At 53.4% G+C, this 17,966-nt stretch overlaps 1 protein-coding gene across 3 annotated transcripts; it reads right to left on the reverse strand.

Moving 5' to 3' along the window:
• Positions 1-28: 28 nt before the first annotated feature.
• On the reverse strand, positions 29-15,226 carry Rbck1 (RANBP2-type and C3HC4-type zinc finger containing 1). Of its 3 annotated transcripts, XM_042694541.1 has the most exons (13): positions 15,181-15,226; positions 14,671-14,754; positions 13,301-13,445; positions 10,496-10,589; positions 10,194-10,392; positions 8,177-8,286; positions 7,925-8,098; positions 6,885-7,045; positions 6,121-6,232; positions 3,784-3,963; positions 2,193-2,291; positions 1,820-1,963; positions 29-699 (listed from the first exon to the last, which is right to left on the reverse strand). In XM_042694541.1, the coding sequence occupies exons 2-13, from the start codon at positions 14,690-14,692 to the stop codon at positions 619-621; spliced, it is 1,521 nt and encodes a 506-aa protein (XP_042550475.1). In that variant the 5' UTR covers positions 14,693-14,754; positions 15,181-15,226; the 3' UTR covers positions 29-618. The 3 variants fall into 3 exon arrangements, with proteins under 3 accessions (XP_042550475.1, XP_042550474.1, XP_042550476.1); XM_042694540.1 differs by lacking the exon at positions 15,181-15,226 and having other exon boundaries at positions 14,671-15,115; XM_042694542.1 differs by lacking the exons at positions 6,885-7,045; positions 10,496-10,589; positions 13,301-13,445; positions 14,671-14,754; positions 15,181-15,226 and having other exon boundaries at positions 10,194-10,391.
• Between the last annotated feature and the right edge of the window lie 2,740 nt (positions 15,227-17,966).

Genomic DNA, 17,966 nt, shown 5'->3' on the forward strand with positions numbered 1-17,966 from the left:
ACCCCTTTCAAGGACAGTCCACATTCCCTCCTGGAAAACCATTTTAATTCACTTCAAGTGGCAGAACAGGAGACAGAGCTGGGCCCAATGCGCTGTGCTTCAGTCCTGCCCAGTCTCTCTCTGGCTCTGAACAGGTTCACAGCAGCTCTAAGAGGCACCAGGCCTCCAATAACAACAGCAGAGCAAAGTTACCCCAAAAATGGACAAGCAGGGGAGACAGCAGGGGCTCTGTGTCCGGGGCAAAGGTGACACGGGAGGAGAATGGAGTTACGGAAGCTCAGAGGCTCCCGCCAGTGAGACCTTTGGCCAGGGGCTGCTTCAAGGCTGGCATCAGGCAGAGGAGAGAGTTGCCAAGGGCACTAAGAGGTCCAGCCAGTGAGCCCCGAGGAAAGGCAAAGGCACTGGGGCAGATGTGACTGGACAACAGCCGACTCGGGCTAGGCCTTGCGAGATCCGTGATGAGCATGCCGTCCATGCAGTGCAGGCCTTGCCATGCCAAGCACAGAGGCCTCTCACAGGCCAGAAATCAAAACCAAGGCCAAAGCTCCAGGCCCAGACCTGCCCAGCAACTGCCTACAGATGTAAGGCTGGATTGGTGTGGAGTCCCGCCACCTTCGGTCAGTGGCAGTTCTGACAGCTGGGGTGGCAAGGAATTCCATTGACCCGGCAGCGGCAGCCCCCACTGGTGTCCCCTGGGCCCTGAGACAGAGAGAAGAGGAGTCAAGGTGGTGACCACTCCATCAGCCCAGACTAGGCACCCCCCCTCCCCACCCCTCCCCACGGTCCCAAAGGTCCTCCCCCCAGAGCAGCCTCTCCAAGGACGCCCCCTCATCCTGCCTGCTGGGAGCCACCAGGGAGCCCTTTCTGGGCCGCCTCAGCCCCCTGGCCAAGAGCAGAAGCGAGTAGCTGGGCCTTGCATGTATGGACAGCCAGCACAGGGCCACGGGAGGGGGCTTCCCCCGCCTCCCGCACAACACAAGTGACGCCAGCCTCCACGCGCGAGGTGCTCACCGGTGGCAGGCCCTCTGCTACGTACTTCTGCATTTTCCTCCCTTGATTCTAACGAGAAGCCTGAGACAGGCCCTGCTACTGTTCCCATTTCAGGGATCTTATGTTTTCGAGGCTAGAGACATGGCTCAAGTAGGTTGAGTGTTTGTCTAGTAGTGGTCCTGGGTTATATATAATAAACAATTTTTACACTATGAAGTATTACACCTTTTTATATTTTGCTAGCGCTACAGTTTTTTGGGTTTTTTTTTGGGGGGAGGGGCGTCCAGTCATGGGGCCTGAACTCTGGGCCTGGGTGCTGTCCCTCAGCTCTTCAGCTCAAGGCTAGCGCTCTACCACTTGAGCCACAGCGCCACTTCCGGCTTTTTTCTTTTTGCTTATGCGGTGCTGAGGAATCGAACCCAGGGCCTCAGGCATGCAAGGCAAGCACTCTACCACTGAGCCACCTTCCCAGCCCCCTAGCGCTATGGTGCTGACTCAAGGCCTTGCGCTTTTGGCTCGGCTTGCTGGCTCTGCTGACACTCTTTATCACTTGAGCCACATTTCCAGACTGGGTTTTGCTGGTTATATCGGAGACAAAGTCTCACACACTTTCTGTCCTGGCTTTGATCCTCTGGATCTCAGTTTCTTGAGCTAATATAGGCAAAAACCACTTGCACTTAGTCTTTTGATATGTCCAAACTACTTAAGTCATAAAAGTGCAGAGCTCGTGAGCTGTACAACACAGGCAGTCGGTTACGTTTGGCGTATGGGCTGTAGTTTTCCAAGCTCCCTCTAAGGCCAACCCCAGCCCTGTTCCTGAGGGACTTACGCCCGGGCCCCAGCGCGGGCCCTTGGTGACCCAACAGATCTCCGTGTGGCACACCGTGCAGCGGATCCAGTCGCAGCCGTCCTTTTTCTGCACCACAATCTGGCACTGCGGGCAGTGCATGGCCTCGCCCTGCTGCAGCATCACCTGGGGCAAGGCAGGTGCTAAGCGGCCCACTCCCAGGGAGCAGTGTCGCCCTCCTGGGTTTACAGCAGGCCTCTCCACCAGGCCCTCTTCCCACGTCCACCGGGCCTCTTGGCTGACTCCCACCTCCAAACAGGAGTGTGGCCGGGAGGGCCAGGCCTCCAGAAACATACAAACGTGGCCCTTTCTCAACCCCAGCTCTCAGATCCCCTGGCCCTTGGCCCTGCCTCACCCTCAGCATCTCCGTCGTCTGCCGGGCAGCCATGTCATTCTGAGCCCGAAGGGCCAGGTCGTCCTGATACTCCTTGCAGTTCATGTGCTCGTGGATGGCCTGCAGGAGTGAGGGACTCTGGGTGAGAAGCTTCCCCAGGACTCAATTAAGGAGCTGGAAGGGGCTGGGAAGGTGGCTCAGGGTAGAGTGCTTGCCTAGCATGCATGAAACCCTGGGTTTGATTCCTCAGTACCACATACTCAGAAAAAGCCAGAAATGACACTGTGGCTCAAGTGGAACAGTTCTAGCAGCTCAAGTAGGACAGTGCCCAGGCCCTGGGTTCAAGACCCAGGACTGGTATTTAAAAAAAGCCGGGTGCCGGTGGCTCACACCAGTAATCCTAGCTACTCAGGAGGCTGAGATCTGAGGATCATGGTTCAAAGCCAGCCCAGGCAGGAAACTCCATGAGATTCATCTCCAATAAGCCACTAGAAAACTGGAAGTGGTACTGTAGCTCAAACGGTAGAGTGCTCGCCTTGAGCTGAAGAGCGCATGGACAGCGCCCAAGCCCAGAGTTCAAGCCCCACAAAAAAATAAAAAAAATAAAAAATAAAATAAGGGGCTGGGGTTGCTCAGTGGTAGAGCGCTTGCCTTGCATGCCTGAGGCCCTAGGTTCGATTCCTCAGCACCACATAAGCAAAAAGAAAAAAATAAAAGATATTTCAAAAAAAAAAAAAAGCTACTAGAAGTGGTACTCGCTAAACACTGCTGAAGATGAATTATACAACTTGTGGGTGGACAGGAGGGAAAAACTGGGAGAGAACAAGGGAAGGTGTGACTTGTCCAGAAAGAAATGTACTTATTACCTGACTTAGATAACTGTAACCCTATGTAAATCACCTTTATAGTAACCATTTTTTAAAGGGTTTTTTTTTTTAAGGAAGCTGGAAGAGGGGAGGGGAGGGGAGGGGAGGGGAGGGGAGGGGAGGGGCAGGGCAGGGCAAGGACACAGGACACAAAGCTTTTTGTTTCGAGACAGCTTCTCACTATGTAGCCCAGGCTGGCCTTGTGTCCGTCACAGTTCAGAAGAGGGCACAGAGAGCCGCAAGCAGGGAAGACCCAAGAGAATGCTGCCCCTTAGTGGGTGGCTTCCAAGGGCACACAGCCAAAGCGGCCTAGGGAAGATCAGGCAGGGCTGTCTGGGTTTGAGGTCAGAGCTCAGTTCAGATTAGGGTTGAAGTATGGTTTGGAGCTAGGCTTCCATGGGGGCCAAGTTAAGCACTTGGTCCAGAGCCAGGGCGCAGGCTGAGGTTGGAGCAGGGGCTCATCTGGAACCTGGACACGGATGTTGCACAATGGGGACCAGGATTCAGTGGATAACTGGGTCTGGACTCAGTCCACAGCCAAGTCTTGGTCCAGGATCAGAGCTCAGGATGGGGCTCAGTTAGTGCTCTGTACTGGGTCAGGCCTATGTAGAGCTGAGGAACCTGCTGGGGCCGGGGCCGGGGCCAGGGCCTCTCCCTGACCCCACAGGGCTACCTTCCCAGGGCACGGAGCAGGAAGTGCCGTGAGCTAGCTGGGTGAGGACGTGGAGGCAGCAGGTCCTGCCCACCTTGCAGAGCAGGCAGTTGACGTGGAAGCACACGGGGCAGGTGAACTCATTGACATCATCCTCAAAGAAGCACCAGCCCCTGCAGTCGGGGGTCTTGCAGTGGTAGCTGAATGCACTGCGGGTCTCTGCCAGGGAGACGCTGAGGTCCAGGAAGCGCTGGTAGTCCTCAGGGGACAGGAGCTGCCACGGATATGCATGCTCTGCTCATTCGAGCTCAGAAACCCCACAGCCAACCTTCCTCCAGCAAGCACACTCCCTACAAGCCTAGCCTAGTCCCTCAATTCCCACCCCACCCACACTCGGCTCTTCACCCAACCCTCCCATGCTTAAAAATGTCACCCAGAAAGGCTAATGCTCTGAAGACGAGGGAGGTGACGGCTCCACAGCAATGCCTTGACTGTGCACTTAAAAGTGGTTTAAATGGGGCTAGATGTGGTGGAGCACGCACTACCCCAGCTAGTTGGAGAGTTGTGGTAGGTGGACCAAGATCCCAGGACAGTCTGGATAAAAACATAGGACTCAGCCGGGAACCAGTGGCTCACACCGGTAATCCTAACTAAGGAAGCTGAGATCTGAGGCTCACAGTTCAAAGCCAGCCCAGGCAGGAAAGTCTGTGAGACTCTTATCTCCAATTAACCACCAAAAAACTGGAAATGGCACTGTGGGTCAAGTGGTAGAGTGCTTGCCTTAAGCTGAAGAGCTGAGGGACAATGCCTAGGCCCTGAGTTCAAGCTGTGGCTCAAGTGGGAGAACACCATCATTGAGCAAAAAAGCTCAAGGACAGTGCCCAGGCACTGAGTTCAAGCCCCAGGACCAGAATAAAACAAAACAAACAAGCAAACGTAAGACTCTGAAAAGCAAACTGAAAGCAAAAAGAAAATCACTTGCCTAGCAGGTGTGAAGCCCTGAGTTCAATCCCAGTACCAACAAAACAAAACAATAAATGTTATGTTATGTTTATCTGACCACAGTAAAAGGAAAATGGACAAAATTTCAATGAACAATGTGAGTAGTGTGGTGAAATCATTATCCTGGTACATCTGTTCCACAAGAATAGTGCTGTGGCAGAGACAGTGCTACCACCTCAGCCTTTCCAAAGACAGTGGCCTGGCTGAGGAGGAGCAAGCAGGCTCCCTCAAGCGCCACTGACCACTAGGGATGACCTCTGCAAAGGTTCCGAAGCACAGCTAACTGAGGCAGCTCTGCTGCTGGCCTTGAGGGAACCCTCACACCCAAGTTCTCTCTTGACTGGGTGGTGGTTGTGAGGCTTACATTTGTTAAAACGCACCCAACTGCACACTTACAATGGGTCTATTTTATTGTGTGCAAAATATTCTCTCATAGAGGACATTAAGAACATGTAGACCCAGAAACACAGGGCAACGGGCCAAAATACAATGAGAGGCTCCCTGGGGCCCAGGACTGTGGGTGATTTTCCTTTTTGATGTTTGATCTGGGTTTCTGTGGTGCAGGCATGTTGCTTGTTGTTTCTCTAAAAACAACGCCAACTGCCTCAGTCCGTGACCCTCGCCTCCCCACTCCCCGACCCCTCCGTGTTGCTGAGGCTTGGGTCAGCTCCGATGGCTCCCCAGGGCTCTGCAGCCCTCAGTGAACACTGGCCCAAGGTGGTCCCCCTAGCAGAGACAGACTTCCTGGGAAAATCCAGAGGCCTGTGGCTATGGTGCTGAGAACAAAAGGAATGTCAGTCTCAGGGTCTCTGGCTACAGCAAGCCCACCTCAGCCAGCAGCCAGAGTTGTCTGCTCAGAAGCCCCAGGGACCAGGAGCTGCTCTGATGTCAGAGTGAGCCTGGTTCTTCCCGGGCCAAGCCCCGTCTCACCTCCAGGAAACACTTAGGGAGGCTTGGGGAGGAGAGGTCCTCAGGAGAAAGAGTCACGGAAGAGAGGCAGGAGTGACAGAAACCACCTGGGGCCTTGTGTATGAATCTGGGTGTTCCTTCTAAACCCAGGCCACCTCCTGGCTCCATGTTTTGGCCAGGGAGCTCAAAATGCCCACTTCTGGAAAGGCCATTTCCCAGCAGTTTTAAAGTTGGAAATCATATCCAACAATCACCTTACAGTCAGGGAGATGGAGGCCTAGAGAAGGAAGAAGACCTGCTCTAGGCACAGCCGTCAGCAAGGGAGCCTGGCAGTTAACGATCTCAACCACAGGGTCAACAGTGCACAGGTGCAGCACAAGACTGCTGCTGCGGTGCCAACCACACAGATGCCACCTGGCCATGTGATCTGTTTGGCCAATGGGACTGCAGCAAACAAGTCAGTGCTGCCCGCCAGCTCCCAGCCTGCAGACCTTCCCTTCCCATCCCTTCCTGCCCTTACCGCCCGGATCTCCCTCTCCAGCAGCTTGCCAGGACAGGAGTAGGTGTTGTCAATGAAGGGACAGGAGACCTCCGCCTCCTGGCTGTTGCGGATGGTGCCCTGCAGGCACTCCCTGGGGAGGGAAATGCAGGGGTTAGGCTCAGGCTGGCCACCCACACTTGCTGGGCACAGATTGATCCAGGGCCCCTCTTCAAGCACTCCCAGATGGGTTACTCTTCAATTCCCTTTTCCCATGCCTCTGGCTGCCAAGCCATCACACCAAAACCACCACTTCTGACACCACTATTTCTGACTCCATGTACAGTACAGGCACCAGTGGCTGTGGGGTTAACATGGCCTTCCCACCACAATGGCAGCTCCAGGAGGCAGGAAGGGAGACTGGCACTCCGGCAGCTCCACCACTGTGGGGAATGAGCACCATTTCCCAGCCCCGGGGTGGGAATGCTCCACAGGAGACTCACAGGGGCCAACTGTCCAGCAGCGAAGGACAGGTGGAAGTAAGCCTGCCAGGCAGGCCCCCATGCCCTTACACAGACAAGACGACAAGGGACAGGTGAGGGAGGAGGCCCTGACCCTCAGAACTGCGGCCCTGGCTAAGTCAATGGGCCACTCTCTACCCCTCCTTTTTCATCTGCAACTGGAGAGGTAGAGTCTACAGTGCAGTTCTCTGGGCATCCAATCAGAAGGGTGAGTGCAAAGCCCCACCCACATCCACTTAGGGTGGGGCCTGGATGGGTACACAGGGGCGTGGGGCAGGGTCGCACCTGCAGAAGGTGTGCAGACACTCTCGCAGCACCACAGCCTCGCCAGGCGCCAACGCTGAGTAGCACACCGGGCACTCAGCGGGCTCCGTGTTCAGCACCAGACTCTTCTGCTCCAGCTGGATATGCTGCTGATAGTTCCCCTCCTGCTGCTGCTGCTTCCGCTGGGCACATGGGTGGGTGGGGCCGTGGGGTGGGTCAGGGTCTGGGGTGGTGGGGCAGGAGTCCGGGCAGGGGAGAGCAGGGGCAGAGGGGTGGGGAGGAGGGAGGCTGGAACTGCAAAGCTGGGTGCTGGAAGGCAGCTGAGGAGGCCGAGGGGCAGGAGGGGTCCGGGCTGGAGCTGCCGCGGGTGTCAGCCAGGAGAGGTTTTGAATGGTGAGCCAGGGGTGGCAGAGTGGTGGTAAGGACACTTGGTGGAGCCAGAATGGGAGGAGCAAAGCCAGTGCACAGCCAGATCGCGGATGGGGCCAGACATTGAGTCAAAGCGAGGGTTGGGGCATGGGTTCAAAGCCGTGATTCCAGGGTAACACTTGGGGCATGTCACCCCAGGGGACAGTGGGGAGCCAGGTCACAGGAAGGCAGGGGTGAGCCAATGCTAGAGGATAGCCTTGGGGTAAGAGTGGGGTCCAGGGTGAGGTGTCACTAGGTAGAGAAGGAGCAAGGTCACAGACAACCGGGTGAGGTCATGGCTAAGTACAGTCAGAGTTACAGCTGGGGTGTTGAGGTGACAACCAGGAACACGGGGGGGGGGGGGGGGGGGGTAAGGGAGGGATTAAAGGCAGGAGCAGAGACGCAGCCCACATGGGGCAGAGTAAGTGAAGAATCTGAAGGGCACTGAATGTGCTCAGGGTGACCTCAGAGTGGGTGGTTCAGAGTCAGTGCAGGGTGACAGCTAGCAGTGTACTCAGAGGGGCAAGGCAGTAGCCAAGAGGCGCGGTAGGTACAGCTGGCTCCCTTCCTGGCCCAGGCCTCCCGCCAGGTGCAGTGGGTCCCCCTCCAGGCCCAGGCAGCGCCTTCCGGTCTGTCCCAGGATGCGCACCCACCTGCTGGTACTGGCGCAGCGCCTCCTCCTCGCCAGCCAGTCGTGCTCGCTCCTCCTCGTCAGGCTGGTAGGATGCAGGCACCTGGTAGGCCTCGGGTCGCGCCCTGCAGCACATCTCACAGCCAGGCCTCGTGGGCTTGTTGATGAAGGTGCACCCTGGGCACTGCCAGCCCACCTGGAGGCAATGGGCTGTGAGTGGAGAGAGGCTGGACTAGGCACATGGGTCAGAGGAACACAGAAGGTGGCCACTTACTGGTGGGGGCTCTGCACCTGGCTGTCCTGGCTCCTGAGGGGCACCAGGCTTGGGAAGGACAGGCTCCAGAGGACCACGTGGCTGCAATGTGAGATCCTTGAAGCCCAGATCTGTTGAAGGGGAAAGGGATAGTGGATCCATGTCCACACCCTGAGCAGCCAGGCAGAGCCCTCCCTGCTACCCTCCCTTCATTCCTGGGCTGTCTCCAGCCTGTCCTGTCAGGTGGACACCCTGGATCCCCCAGGGTCTGGCCCTAGTGCACCCACCACTGTGCCTCTGCATAGCTCTTCCCAGGCCACCTAAAGGACACCAGGAGAGGGACACTACTACACTGAAGTAGGCTTGATCAAACAGACTTACTCCATTCACAAGGGCACTCCTGCCAAAAAGAAAGGAAGCAGGTAGGTACCTCAAGTGACTCACACCTGTAACACTAGCCACCCAGGAAGCTAAGATCTGAGGAGTAAGGTTCAAAGCCAGTTGGATAAGGAAAATCTGTGAGACTCTTCTCGCCAGTTAACCACCAAAAGGCCAGAAATAGAGCTGTGGTTCAAGTGGAAGAGCACCAGCCTTGAGTGAATAAGCTAAGGGGCAGTGTCCAGACCCAGTTCAAGAAGCCTCACTACTGACACAGAAATGAAGGAAGGAAGGAAGGAAGGAAGGAAGAAGGAAGGAAGGAAGGAAGGAAGGAAGGAAGGAAGGAAGGAAGGAAGGAAGGAAGGGCTAGAACTTTTTATTTTTGGTCAGTCATGGGACTTGAACTCGGCCTGGGCACTGTCCCTCAGGTCTTCAGCTCAAGGTGAGCACTCTACTTGAGCCATAGCTCCACTTCTGGTTTTCTGGTGATTAATTGGAGATAAGAGTCTCAGGAACTTTCCTGCCTGGGCTGGTTTTGAACCTCTATCCTCAGGTCTCAGCCTCTTTAGTAGCTAAGATTACAGGCATGAGCCACCAGCACCCAGCTAATGCAGGACCTTTTAAAAGTCAGCTCAGGAGTCAAAGGACAAGAGGAGTCTCAAGATCAGAAGGGGCTGGGAGCTGAGTGCTGGTGGCTCACACCTGTAATCCTAGCTACTCAGGAGGCTGAGATTTGAGGATCAAGGTTCAAAGCCAGCCCAAGCAGGAAAGTCCCTGAGACTCTTGTCTCCAATAAACCACCAGAAAAGTGCCAATTCCAGATTTTTCTGAGTGGTTTATTAGAGATAGTCTCACAAGACTTTCCTGCCTGGGCTGGCTTTGAACCCTGATCCTCAGCCCCCTGAGTAGCTGGGATTACAGGCATGAGCCACCAGTACCCGGCTGAGACCCTTCTTTTTAAGGAAACCCATGCCAAAGCATTTTTTAGGGGAGAGGAACACAGAATGACTCAAATTTTCTTGTATAAAGCAAGTCAAGGCCTGGGATGGTGGCTCAGTGGTAGACCGCTTGCCTTGCATGCATGAGGCCCTGGGTTCGATTCCTCAGCACCACATAAGCAAAAAAGAAAAAAGCGGGAAGTGGCGCTGTGGCTCAAGTGGTAGAGTGCTAGCCTTGAGCTGAAGAGCTGAGGGACAGCGCCCAGGCCCAGAGTTCAGGCCCCATGACTGGACCCAAATAAATAAATAAAGCAAGTAAAATGAGGTAAAATGTTAACATTAAAGAATGAAAATATGAAAGGTGTATGGGAAATCTGCACCATTCTTTGGACAATCCTCTAACTTTCTACAACTCTAAAATACTGCGCAAGTACTAAGTTTAGAATGAACACTAGTTGTAATTAGCCTCACACTCAATTTACAAATAGAGAAAACAGGAACAGAGACAGGAATGAACTTGCCCAGGGTCACAAAGCTGGTAAGTTTGACAGCAGCAGTCAACCTGGCCCCTGATACCATGCCAGCTGTTGTCCGTGAAATGGACAACTGGTTCCGTGAAATGCTCACTAATACCCGTGTCCCCTCTTCCCCACAGGTGGTATCCTCTGCCTGTGGGCCCGAAGGGCTACCCTGCCAGGGCCTCGCTGTGGACCGGGCCTCACCTTCCAGCATCCGCAGCTGCCGCTGCCGCTGCAGCTCCTGGGGGTTGAGCGAGGTGTTGCAGGCTGACAGCAGGTACAGGTAGGCACTGTCCCCATTCTGCCGCACCCCATGGGAATGCAGGGTCTCCTGATCTCGTGCCAGCCGCTGCCCAATCACCCACTGCTGCAGGGTGGGTGGAAAGCCGTAGTCCAGGAAGACCTGAAGGAACACCCCGAGAGGGAGAGTGGGAATGGAAGGCCAGAGAGAGAGGATGCACCAGGAAACAGAAACACCCCCGTTTCCCTTCAGCACCCTCACTCACCATGTCCTTGAGGGAGGCTATTGTCATGTCTGGTCGTACAGTGAGCCAGATGGTCACAGTGTGCATCTGGGCATCCTCCACGCTCACACACAGCCTGCAGGGAAGGCAGGCCCAAAGCTCTAGCCAGGTGACCGGTTTGCACGCACATGCAAGTGTGTGCATGCTCAGCCCCAATCAGAGGAGGGTCTCCCTGGATTCTTGTACCCCTCACTTTCCTCCTCTATCTGACCACTGCATCCTCTCCTGGCTGACTCACACTTTTAGAATAAACCAGGCTCAGTGCACCACAGGCCTCCCAGGCCTATCTACCACCAATTCTCAGTCAAACCACCACCAGCTGTTTCTAACCTCAAGCCAAGACTCTTCAGTGTCCTTGGAGTGCACTAATCTGTTCAACCACCCCAAGAAGCAGGAACTGTACCACTTTATTACACACAGATACATGAGACCCTGACTGCTCGCATAAGGAGGAATTGTTAGAGGCAGGATTTAAATCCAAGTAGTAGTATTCCAAAGTGCTCTTTTACTTTACAATGATGAGATCAAACCCAGAGAATCCCACATGTGAGGAAGGTGGTTCACTACTGGGCTACAACCTCAGCCTGGTATTTTAGCACCAACTTTGTGTGTGTGTGTGTGTGTGTGTGTGTGTGTGTGTGTGTGTGTGTGTGTGTGTGTGTGTGTGTGTGTGTGTGCGCGCGCGCGTGTGGCAGGATTGGGGCTTCAACTTAGGGCCTAGGCAGTATGCCTTACTAACCACTAACGTTCTCAAGGATTCCCACACATTTTTAGAAGATCAGAAGCAAGAAAAAGGGGTAACAATGCTGATAGGAAATGTACTCATTATTACCTTACTCATGTAACTGTACCCTTCTGTACAGTATCTTTATAATAAAAAAAAAAAATCAAGAAAAGGGTCTTGGTGAAAAAACAGAGCTGACCCCAAAGGAAACAGATCTAGGGTGGAGAAGAACTGGAGACACAGCAGAAAATTACAGGTGAATCTCTGATGAGCATCAATGCAAAAACTCCCAAAAAAATTCTTGCACATTGAATTCACCAACACATTAAAAAGATCATACATATATTGCATCAGGCGCCAGTGGCTCAGACCTGTAATTCTAGCTACTCAGGAGGCTGAAATCTGAAGATTGTGGTTCAAAGCCCGCCCAGACAGGAAAGTCCATGAAATTCTTATCTCCAAGAAACCTCCAGAAGTGGTGCTGTGGCTCAAGTGGTTGAGTGCTGGCCTTGAGCTGAAGAGCACAGGGACAGCACCCAGGCCCAGAGTTCAAGCCCCACAACCAACAAAAAAGAAAGGAAGGAAGGAAGGAAGGAAGGAGTAATCACCAGAAACCTAGAAATGGAGCTGTGGCTCAAAGTGGTAGAGTGCTAGCCTTGAGCTAAAAGAAGATCAGAGCCAGTGCCTAGGCCCTGAGTTCAAGCCCCACAACTGACAAAATAAAATGAAGAATATATTGTTAAGCCAGACAACGGGGACCTTCTGCTGGCCAGAGCCTCTCAGAAGACAGGTCTCAGGTGGGACCCAAAATTCTGCCCATGTTGCTGGTTCACAAGTCACACTTGGAAGCAACATGGAGCTTTCTACTATCCTCCAAGCTGCAGCAGCAGTTCATCTCACAGAGCAAACTACTGTGCATCTGCAAGTGAACTGAGAGAGCTTTAACGAAAAGTCAAGAAAAGTTGGGCAGGGGCTGGGAAGGTGGCTCAGTGGTAGAGCGCTTGCCTTGCATGCATGAGGCCCTGGGTTCGATTCCTCAGCACCACATAAGCAAAAAGAAAAAAGCCGGAAGTGGCGCTGTGGCTCAAGTGGTAGAGCACTAGCCTTGAGCTGAAGAGCTGAGGGACAGTGCCCAGGCCCAGAGTTCAGGCCCCAAGACCGGACTCAAAAAAAAAAAAAAAAAAAGAAAAGAAAAGCTGGGCATGGTGGCACACATGTGCAAGAAGTCCTCAGTATCCATTCTCCCTTGTTTCCCTCATCAAGTAGAATTCCCGAGTTCTAGCTAGATGCCTGGCTGGCTTTCACAGCTTCCACTCAAACTGAGCATGGTTGTGAAAGTAAGATCTGCTCTGTAATAACTGTATAGAAGTATGTGAACTGAATTATGTTCTTAAGAAGTGTCTTCCCAGCTGGCACCACCTATAATCCTAGCGACTCAAGAGACTAAAGATCTAAGGATTGTGATTCCAAGCCAGCCCATGTAGGAAAGTCTGTGAGACTCTTTATCACTAACCACCAAGAGGAAAAAAAAAAAAAAAGCCAGAAGTAGAGGTGTAGCTCAAGTGGTAGAGCACTCGCCTCGAGCAAAAAAGCTTAGGAACAGTACCTAGGCCTTGAGCTCAAGCCCCAGGACTGGCACCAAAAAAAAAGGCTTCCCTCCTTCCTTCCCTCTGATGGGATGGCTGCAGCTGGAGCAGCTATCTTCAAGCATAAGCAATCCTCAGGATGGAGGCCAGGAATGGCAGGATAATGAGATGGAAGAAAATTAGCCTCCACTTGATCTGGTTTTGTTTTTTTTTTCTGCCCCACATCTTAAAATATCTCCTAACCAGATAGTTTTATACCATTTTTAAAAAACGAGAAAACAAACTGAAATGGGAAATATATATACTGTATCTCATAACTGTTTAGTGACAGAACTGGGGTTTGAAGCTAAATCTTCTGACAGTACAAGCTGACAGTGAAGCCATGGGTGCAGTCCCCAGCACTACAAAAACAAACAAAACACGGGCTGCCACAAGGGTTGAGAGACCTTAAGCCCCTGCCAGCCATGCATTCCTCACCTGATGTCCTGTGTTGGGGAGACCTCAGGCTTCAGTTGTACACGCAGGGGCACCCGCTGCTCTGCCAGCCAGATAGCACATTTCACAGCTACCTGTTCATCTCCACCAGCCACTGCCCGAGCCAGGCTCAGGGCCATCTCTTCCGCTAAAAGCCAGAACAGAAGCAGTAAACACAAGGTTTGCTTTGGGGGAAGTGAGGGTGAGAGGTGTCTTTCTAGTGAGCTCCTATATTAATCCTAGATTAAAAGTCCCTTTCTCTGAGAGGCCTTCTCTGACATGTCCCACTCTTCTCCACCCCAGGTTCATTTGATTCCATTTGTCCTTCATACTTAAGAGTCCCCCATACTTCCTATTCATTTATATGACAAGATAAACACAGCTCCTACTGTGTGTCACTCACTGTCCCAGAAAGTGGGCTTAGATACACACACACACACACACACACACACACACACACACACACACACACACACACACACACACACTCTGAACTCCTAGTTCAGTGCAGAAGACAGAAAGAGTAAGTTTAACAAAAGAAAATTAGAGGGTGATCCAAGCTGGCAAGAAAGAAACAGGTGCCTGGTGGTGGTGACTCATACCTGCAATTCTAGCTACTCAGGAGGCTAAGATTTGAAGATCCAAGTTTGAAGCAAGCCTGGGCAAAAAGGTCACTGAGATTCTTATCTCCAATTAACTACCATTAAAAAAAAAAAAAAAGGCCAAGTCTCAGTGGCTCAACTCCTGTAATCCTAGCTACTAACGAGGCTGAGATCTAAGGATCGAGTGGTTCAAAGCCAGCGCAGGCAGTAAAGTCCATGAGAATCTTATATCTAACCATTAAAAAGCCAGAAATAGAGCTGTAGCTCAAAATGGTCGAGCACTAGCCTCAAACACAGAAGTTCAAGGATGGCACCTAGGTCCTGAGTGTCAGCCCCAGGTCCAACACAGGGAAGAGGAAAAAAACGGAAAGGAGGGGAGGAAAGAAGAGGAAAGGAAGGGAGGGAGGGAGGGAGGAGAAGGAAGGAAGGAAGGAAGAAGAAGGAAGGAAGGAAGGAAATGAGGGAGGGTTTCTGGGAAGAGGTCACACAGGCTGGGAACTGAAGGAAAGCAGGCCTCCCAGGGTTCTAGGCTTGGTTCTGAGAGATGTAATTCCAGCAGTCAGTCCAGGGTTCACCACAGGCGGGTGGAAGGGCCGAGGACTCAGGCAAGAAGCGCTGCTGCTCAGATGCGCTCAGGTCTCCCCCGGCCCAGGAGTGTCCCCTGGGCGTGGTCTGCCCCAGCCCGCACGGGCCCGGCCGCCACGCCGCCTCGGCAGCCAGCGGGTCGGGTCGCAATGGGTCCCGCCAGCCCCGCCCCGCGTCGGTGCCCACCTTTCTTGGTCTTGTCGTCCATCGGGGCTGGCTGCGCCCATCCCCCCGGGGCCGCGGCTCCGGAGGAAGGCCACCTGCGGTCACCTGAGGGAGGGCGCGCGGCCGGGAGTGACTCAGCCCCGGCCCGCGGCCCCCCGCGCGGGCTCGGCACCCTCCGAGTCCCGGGGTCCCCGGCAGCAACGGGGCGGCATCACACCCCCCGGGGCCGCGCGTGGGACGGGAGAGGCGAGGTGGGGAGCGCAGGGGGCGGCGCGACGCCACGCGGCAGGGAGCCGGGGGGGTCCCAGGCTCCGGGGAGGCCCGGGTCATTCGGAAGAGAAAGCGAAAGTACCGGCCCCGGAAGCGGGGAAGGGGGGGCCGGAAAACCGTCTCCTCATGGGGACCCCCCCTCCCGCAAGGCGCCCAGCTGCCGCAGGCGCCCAGCGGCCCCCGGAACCCCCGGCCTCCGCGCGGCCTCCCGGAGGCCCCACCCCGCCCTCCCGCGGACCACCCACTCCCGGGCTCGCTCACCCGCCGCGCTGCGCCCCAGAGGGAGGGGCGGGCCTGGAAGACGGAAAGGGGCGGGACAGATGTGGGTGTGGCCTCTCGCAACGGGCGGAGCCTTGGTGTGGGCGGGCGGGGTCTGCGTCAAGAGGCGGGGTCTGCGTTGGGGCGGGGCTTTTCTGAGGGCGGGATCTAGATTGGGGGCGGAGTTTGCGGGGCAGCGGGGACCAGGCATCTTTCGGCTGCTGAGGACGGGTTAAACTTCGCACCGGAAGCCAGGAGCCGGTGGCTCACGCCTTGCAAACCTGGGCACTCAAGACTGAGATCTGAGGATCGAGGTTCAAAGCCATCTTGGGCAGGAACGTCTCAGTGAGATTTATCTCCATTCAACCACCAGGAAACCGAAAGTGGCGCTGTGGCTCAAAGTGGTAGAGCGCTATGGCCTTGAGCAGGAAAAGCTCAGAGAGAATGCCCTTGGGTTCAGTCCCCACTACCGACACCAAGGGGGGGGGGGGGGGAATGAGGCTCTGAGTATAATCTGTATAATCTGCTCAAGGATATTCAACTGGAGTAGGGTGTTTGGGGTACTGGAAGTTGAACTCGGCTTCAAGCTTGCTAGGCAAGCATTACCACTTGAAAGTTGTTGTTGTTGCCGGTATTTTAGTATAAACTTAGGGCCTGTGTAGGCTAGCGCTCTACCACATCTGTTTGTGCTGGTTATTTGGTGATGTCCTCAAATTGTTGTAAGGTATATTAAATAGGTAGGTTTCATTAGGTAGCCAATGAAGAGAACACCATGTGCTATTCAGGCAGGAAAAGAAGTTTATTTACCGAACTGCTGCCCCACCATGCATGGTGGAGAAGCATGGCTGAAAAGGAAAAGGGAGGGGGGGACGACCCACCTCTGGGCCAGGGCTTATCTAGACCAGGGACAGGCAGAGGTGTGGCTAGGTGGGGGAAAGGTGTGGCCACACTGGATCTGGATGTGACCTCAGAGTCTGGGACCCTCCTAAGGTCAGATGGGAGACACGTGACCAGAGGTGGCCCAGGATGTGACCTAGCAGGAGGGGAAGGTGACTGCTTCCAGGTCTGCCAGTTACCTAGGTAAGAGATACTAGGTGGAGACTTAGCCAAGAGGGAGGTGTCCTTGTACAGACCTTACAATTGTGATTCTTTGGATCTTAGCCTTTGGATTACAGGGATGAACCACCAGCATCTGGCTTGCCTCCTCTTCTCTGCTTCTCTTTCTCTTTCCTTGACAGGTCTGAGGGTATCCAGTACCCCAAGGCTTCCTTCTTGCTAGAGTGGCACTTTCCCACTTGAGCTATACCTCCATTCCAATGTTTTGCTGGTTAATTAGAGATGGAGCCTCTCAGACTTTTCGGTCTCAGCCTTCTGAGTAGTGGGGCTTATTAGTAAGCCACTAGTGATCAGCTTTATTTTTCCAGACAGGGAGGTACTATTGTAGCCAAGGTTGGCCTGAAACTTGTGATCTCTCAACTGCTAAAATGTAGCATCATATTCAGCCTCCAGTATGAGTGTATTGTATGTGTGTGTGTGTGTGTGTGTGTGTGTACGATCCACTCCTGCAGCTTGAACTCAGGGCCTGGGCAGTGACCCTGAGCTTTTTATACTCAAGGCTAGTGTTCTATCACTTAAGCCATATTTCCTCTTCCAGCTTTTTAGTGGTTAATTTGCAATAGTCTTAAAGACTTTCCTACCCAGGCTGACTTTGAACTTCAATCCTTAGATCTCAGCCTCCACAGTAGCTAGAATTATAGGCATGAACCACCAGCGCCCAGCCAGTGAGTATATTTTAAAGGCCACATATTTTTAGCAGCTCCTATCAAGTCTGTTTTACTGCCTGCTAAGATGAGCTATGTGATATGCTGTGTTGCTGTTGCAGCACAAGCACACATTTGAAACCTGAAGACCACCAAGGAGTGAGGGCTGAACCCCTGCAGTATGCGATAGGTAGAGTGAATTAGTGGGAACACATACCCCTTGCTGGTGATTGTGACCTATCCTGGCATGTGTGGGAAGGCTGGATTGCTTCTGGGAAAGCATCTCCCATCCTAGGGAAGAGCACTAAGAATGGCAGCAATGAATGCTTCTTGCAGGGTTTAGCCAGGCACTGCTTCTTCTGGATGTTTGAACTCACTTGTCTTGCTTGAGTTAGGAACTATTATCACAGCTTTTATTGATGAAGAATCAGAAGCAGAGTGGTTAAGAACCTTGCTGATGGATAAACAGGTGGAGACAAGGATTTAGTTCTGGGCAGCCTAACTCTGTAGTGCTAAATTCTCAACTACACAAGGTCACTCTCCTTCATCTAACGTGACATATGGTACTGCTCTCACTGGATACCAGTCTCTCCAGTGACAACAGAGCCAAGGATGGAAGAAGCTACATGAGGCATTCTTACCCAATTGGCTCTGTGAGATGGATCAACCATTCCAGCCCATTCACTAGAATCCACACCATTCACTGACTTTCAGCTGTGTGCAAAATAGATCTTCTGCTTCAGTCACTTACTTGTTCACCTCCATCCCCTTACGCACACAAAGCAAGTTCTCTATCACTGAGCTATACTCCCAACCCTTCTTTTCTCAGAAAGGTACCCCACCTCAGACCCCATTACATCTAGAAGAAACAGAAAGCGTGCTGGGACATCAACAGGGTTGTAGGGAATCTGTTTCCATCGACCACTCAGCAGAGGTTGAGACATATCTGGCTTTCATTGTGGGGTTGGGTTGAAGGCAGAAAAAAAAACAAGAAGAAATCCCCTGGGGAAACGAAAGTATTTTTTACCC

The sequence above is a fragment of the Dipodomys spectabilis genome, unplaced genomic scaffold (genome assembly GCF_019054845.1).
Source record: "Dipodomys spectabilis isolate Male_0828 unplaced genomic scaffold, ASM1905484v1 ptg000175l, whole genome shotgun sequence".
In the NCBI taxonomy this organism is placed as follows: Eukaryota; Metazoa; Chordata; class Mammalia; order Rodentia; family Heteromyidae; genus Dipodomys; species Dipodomys spectabilis.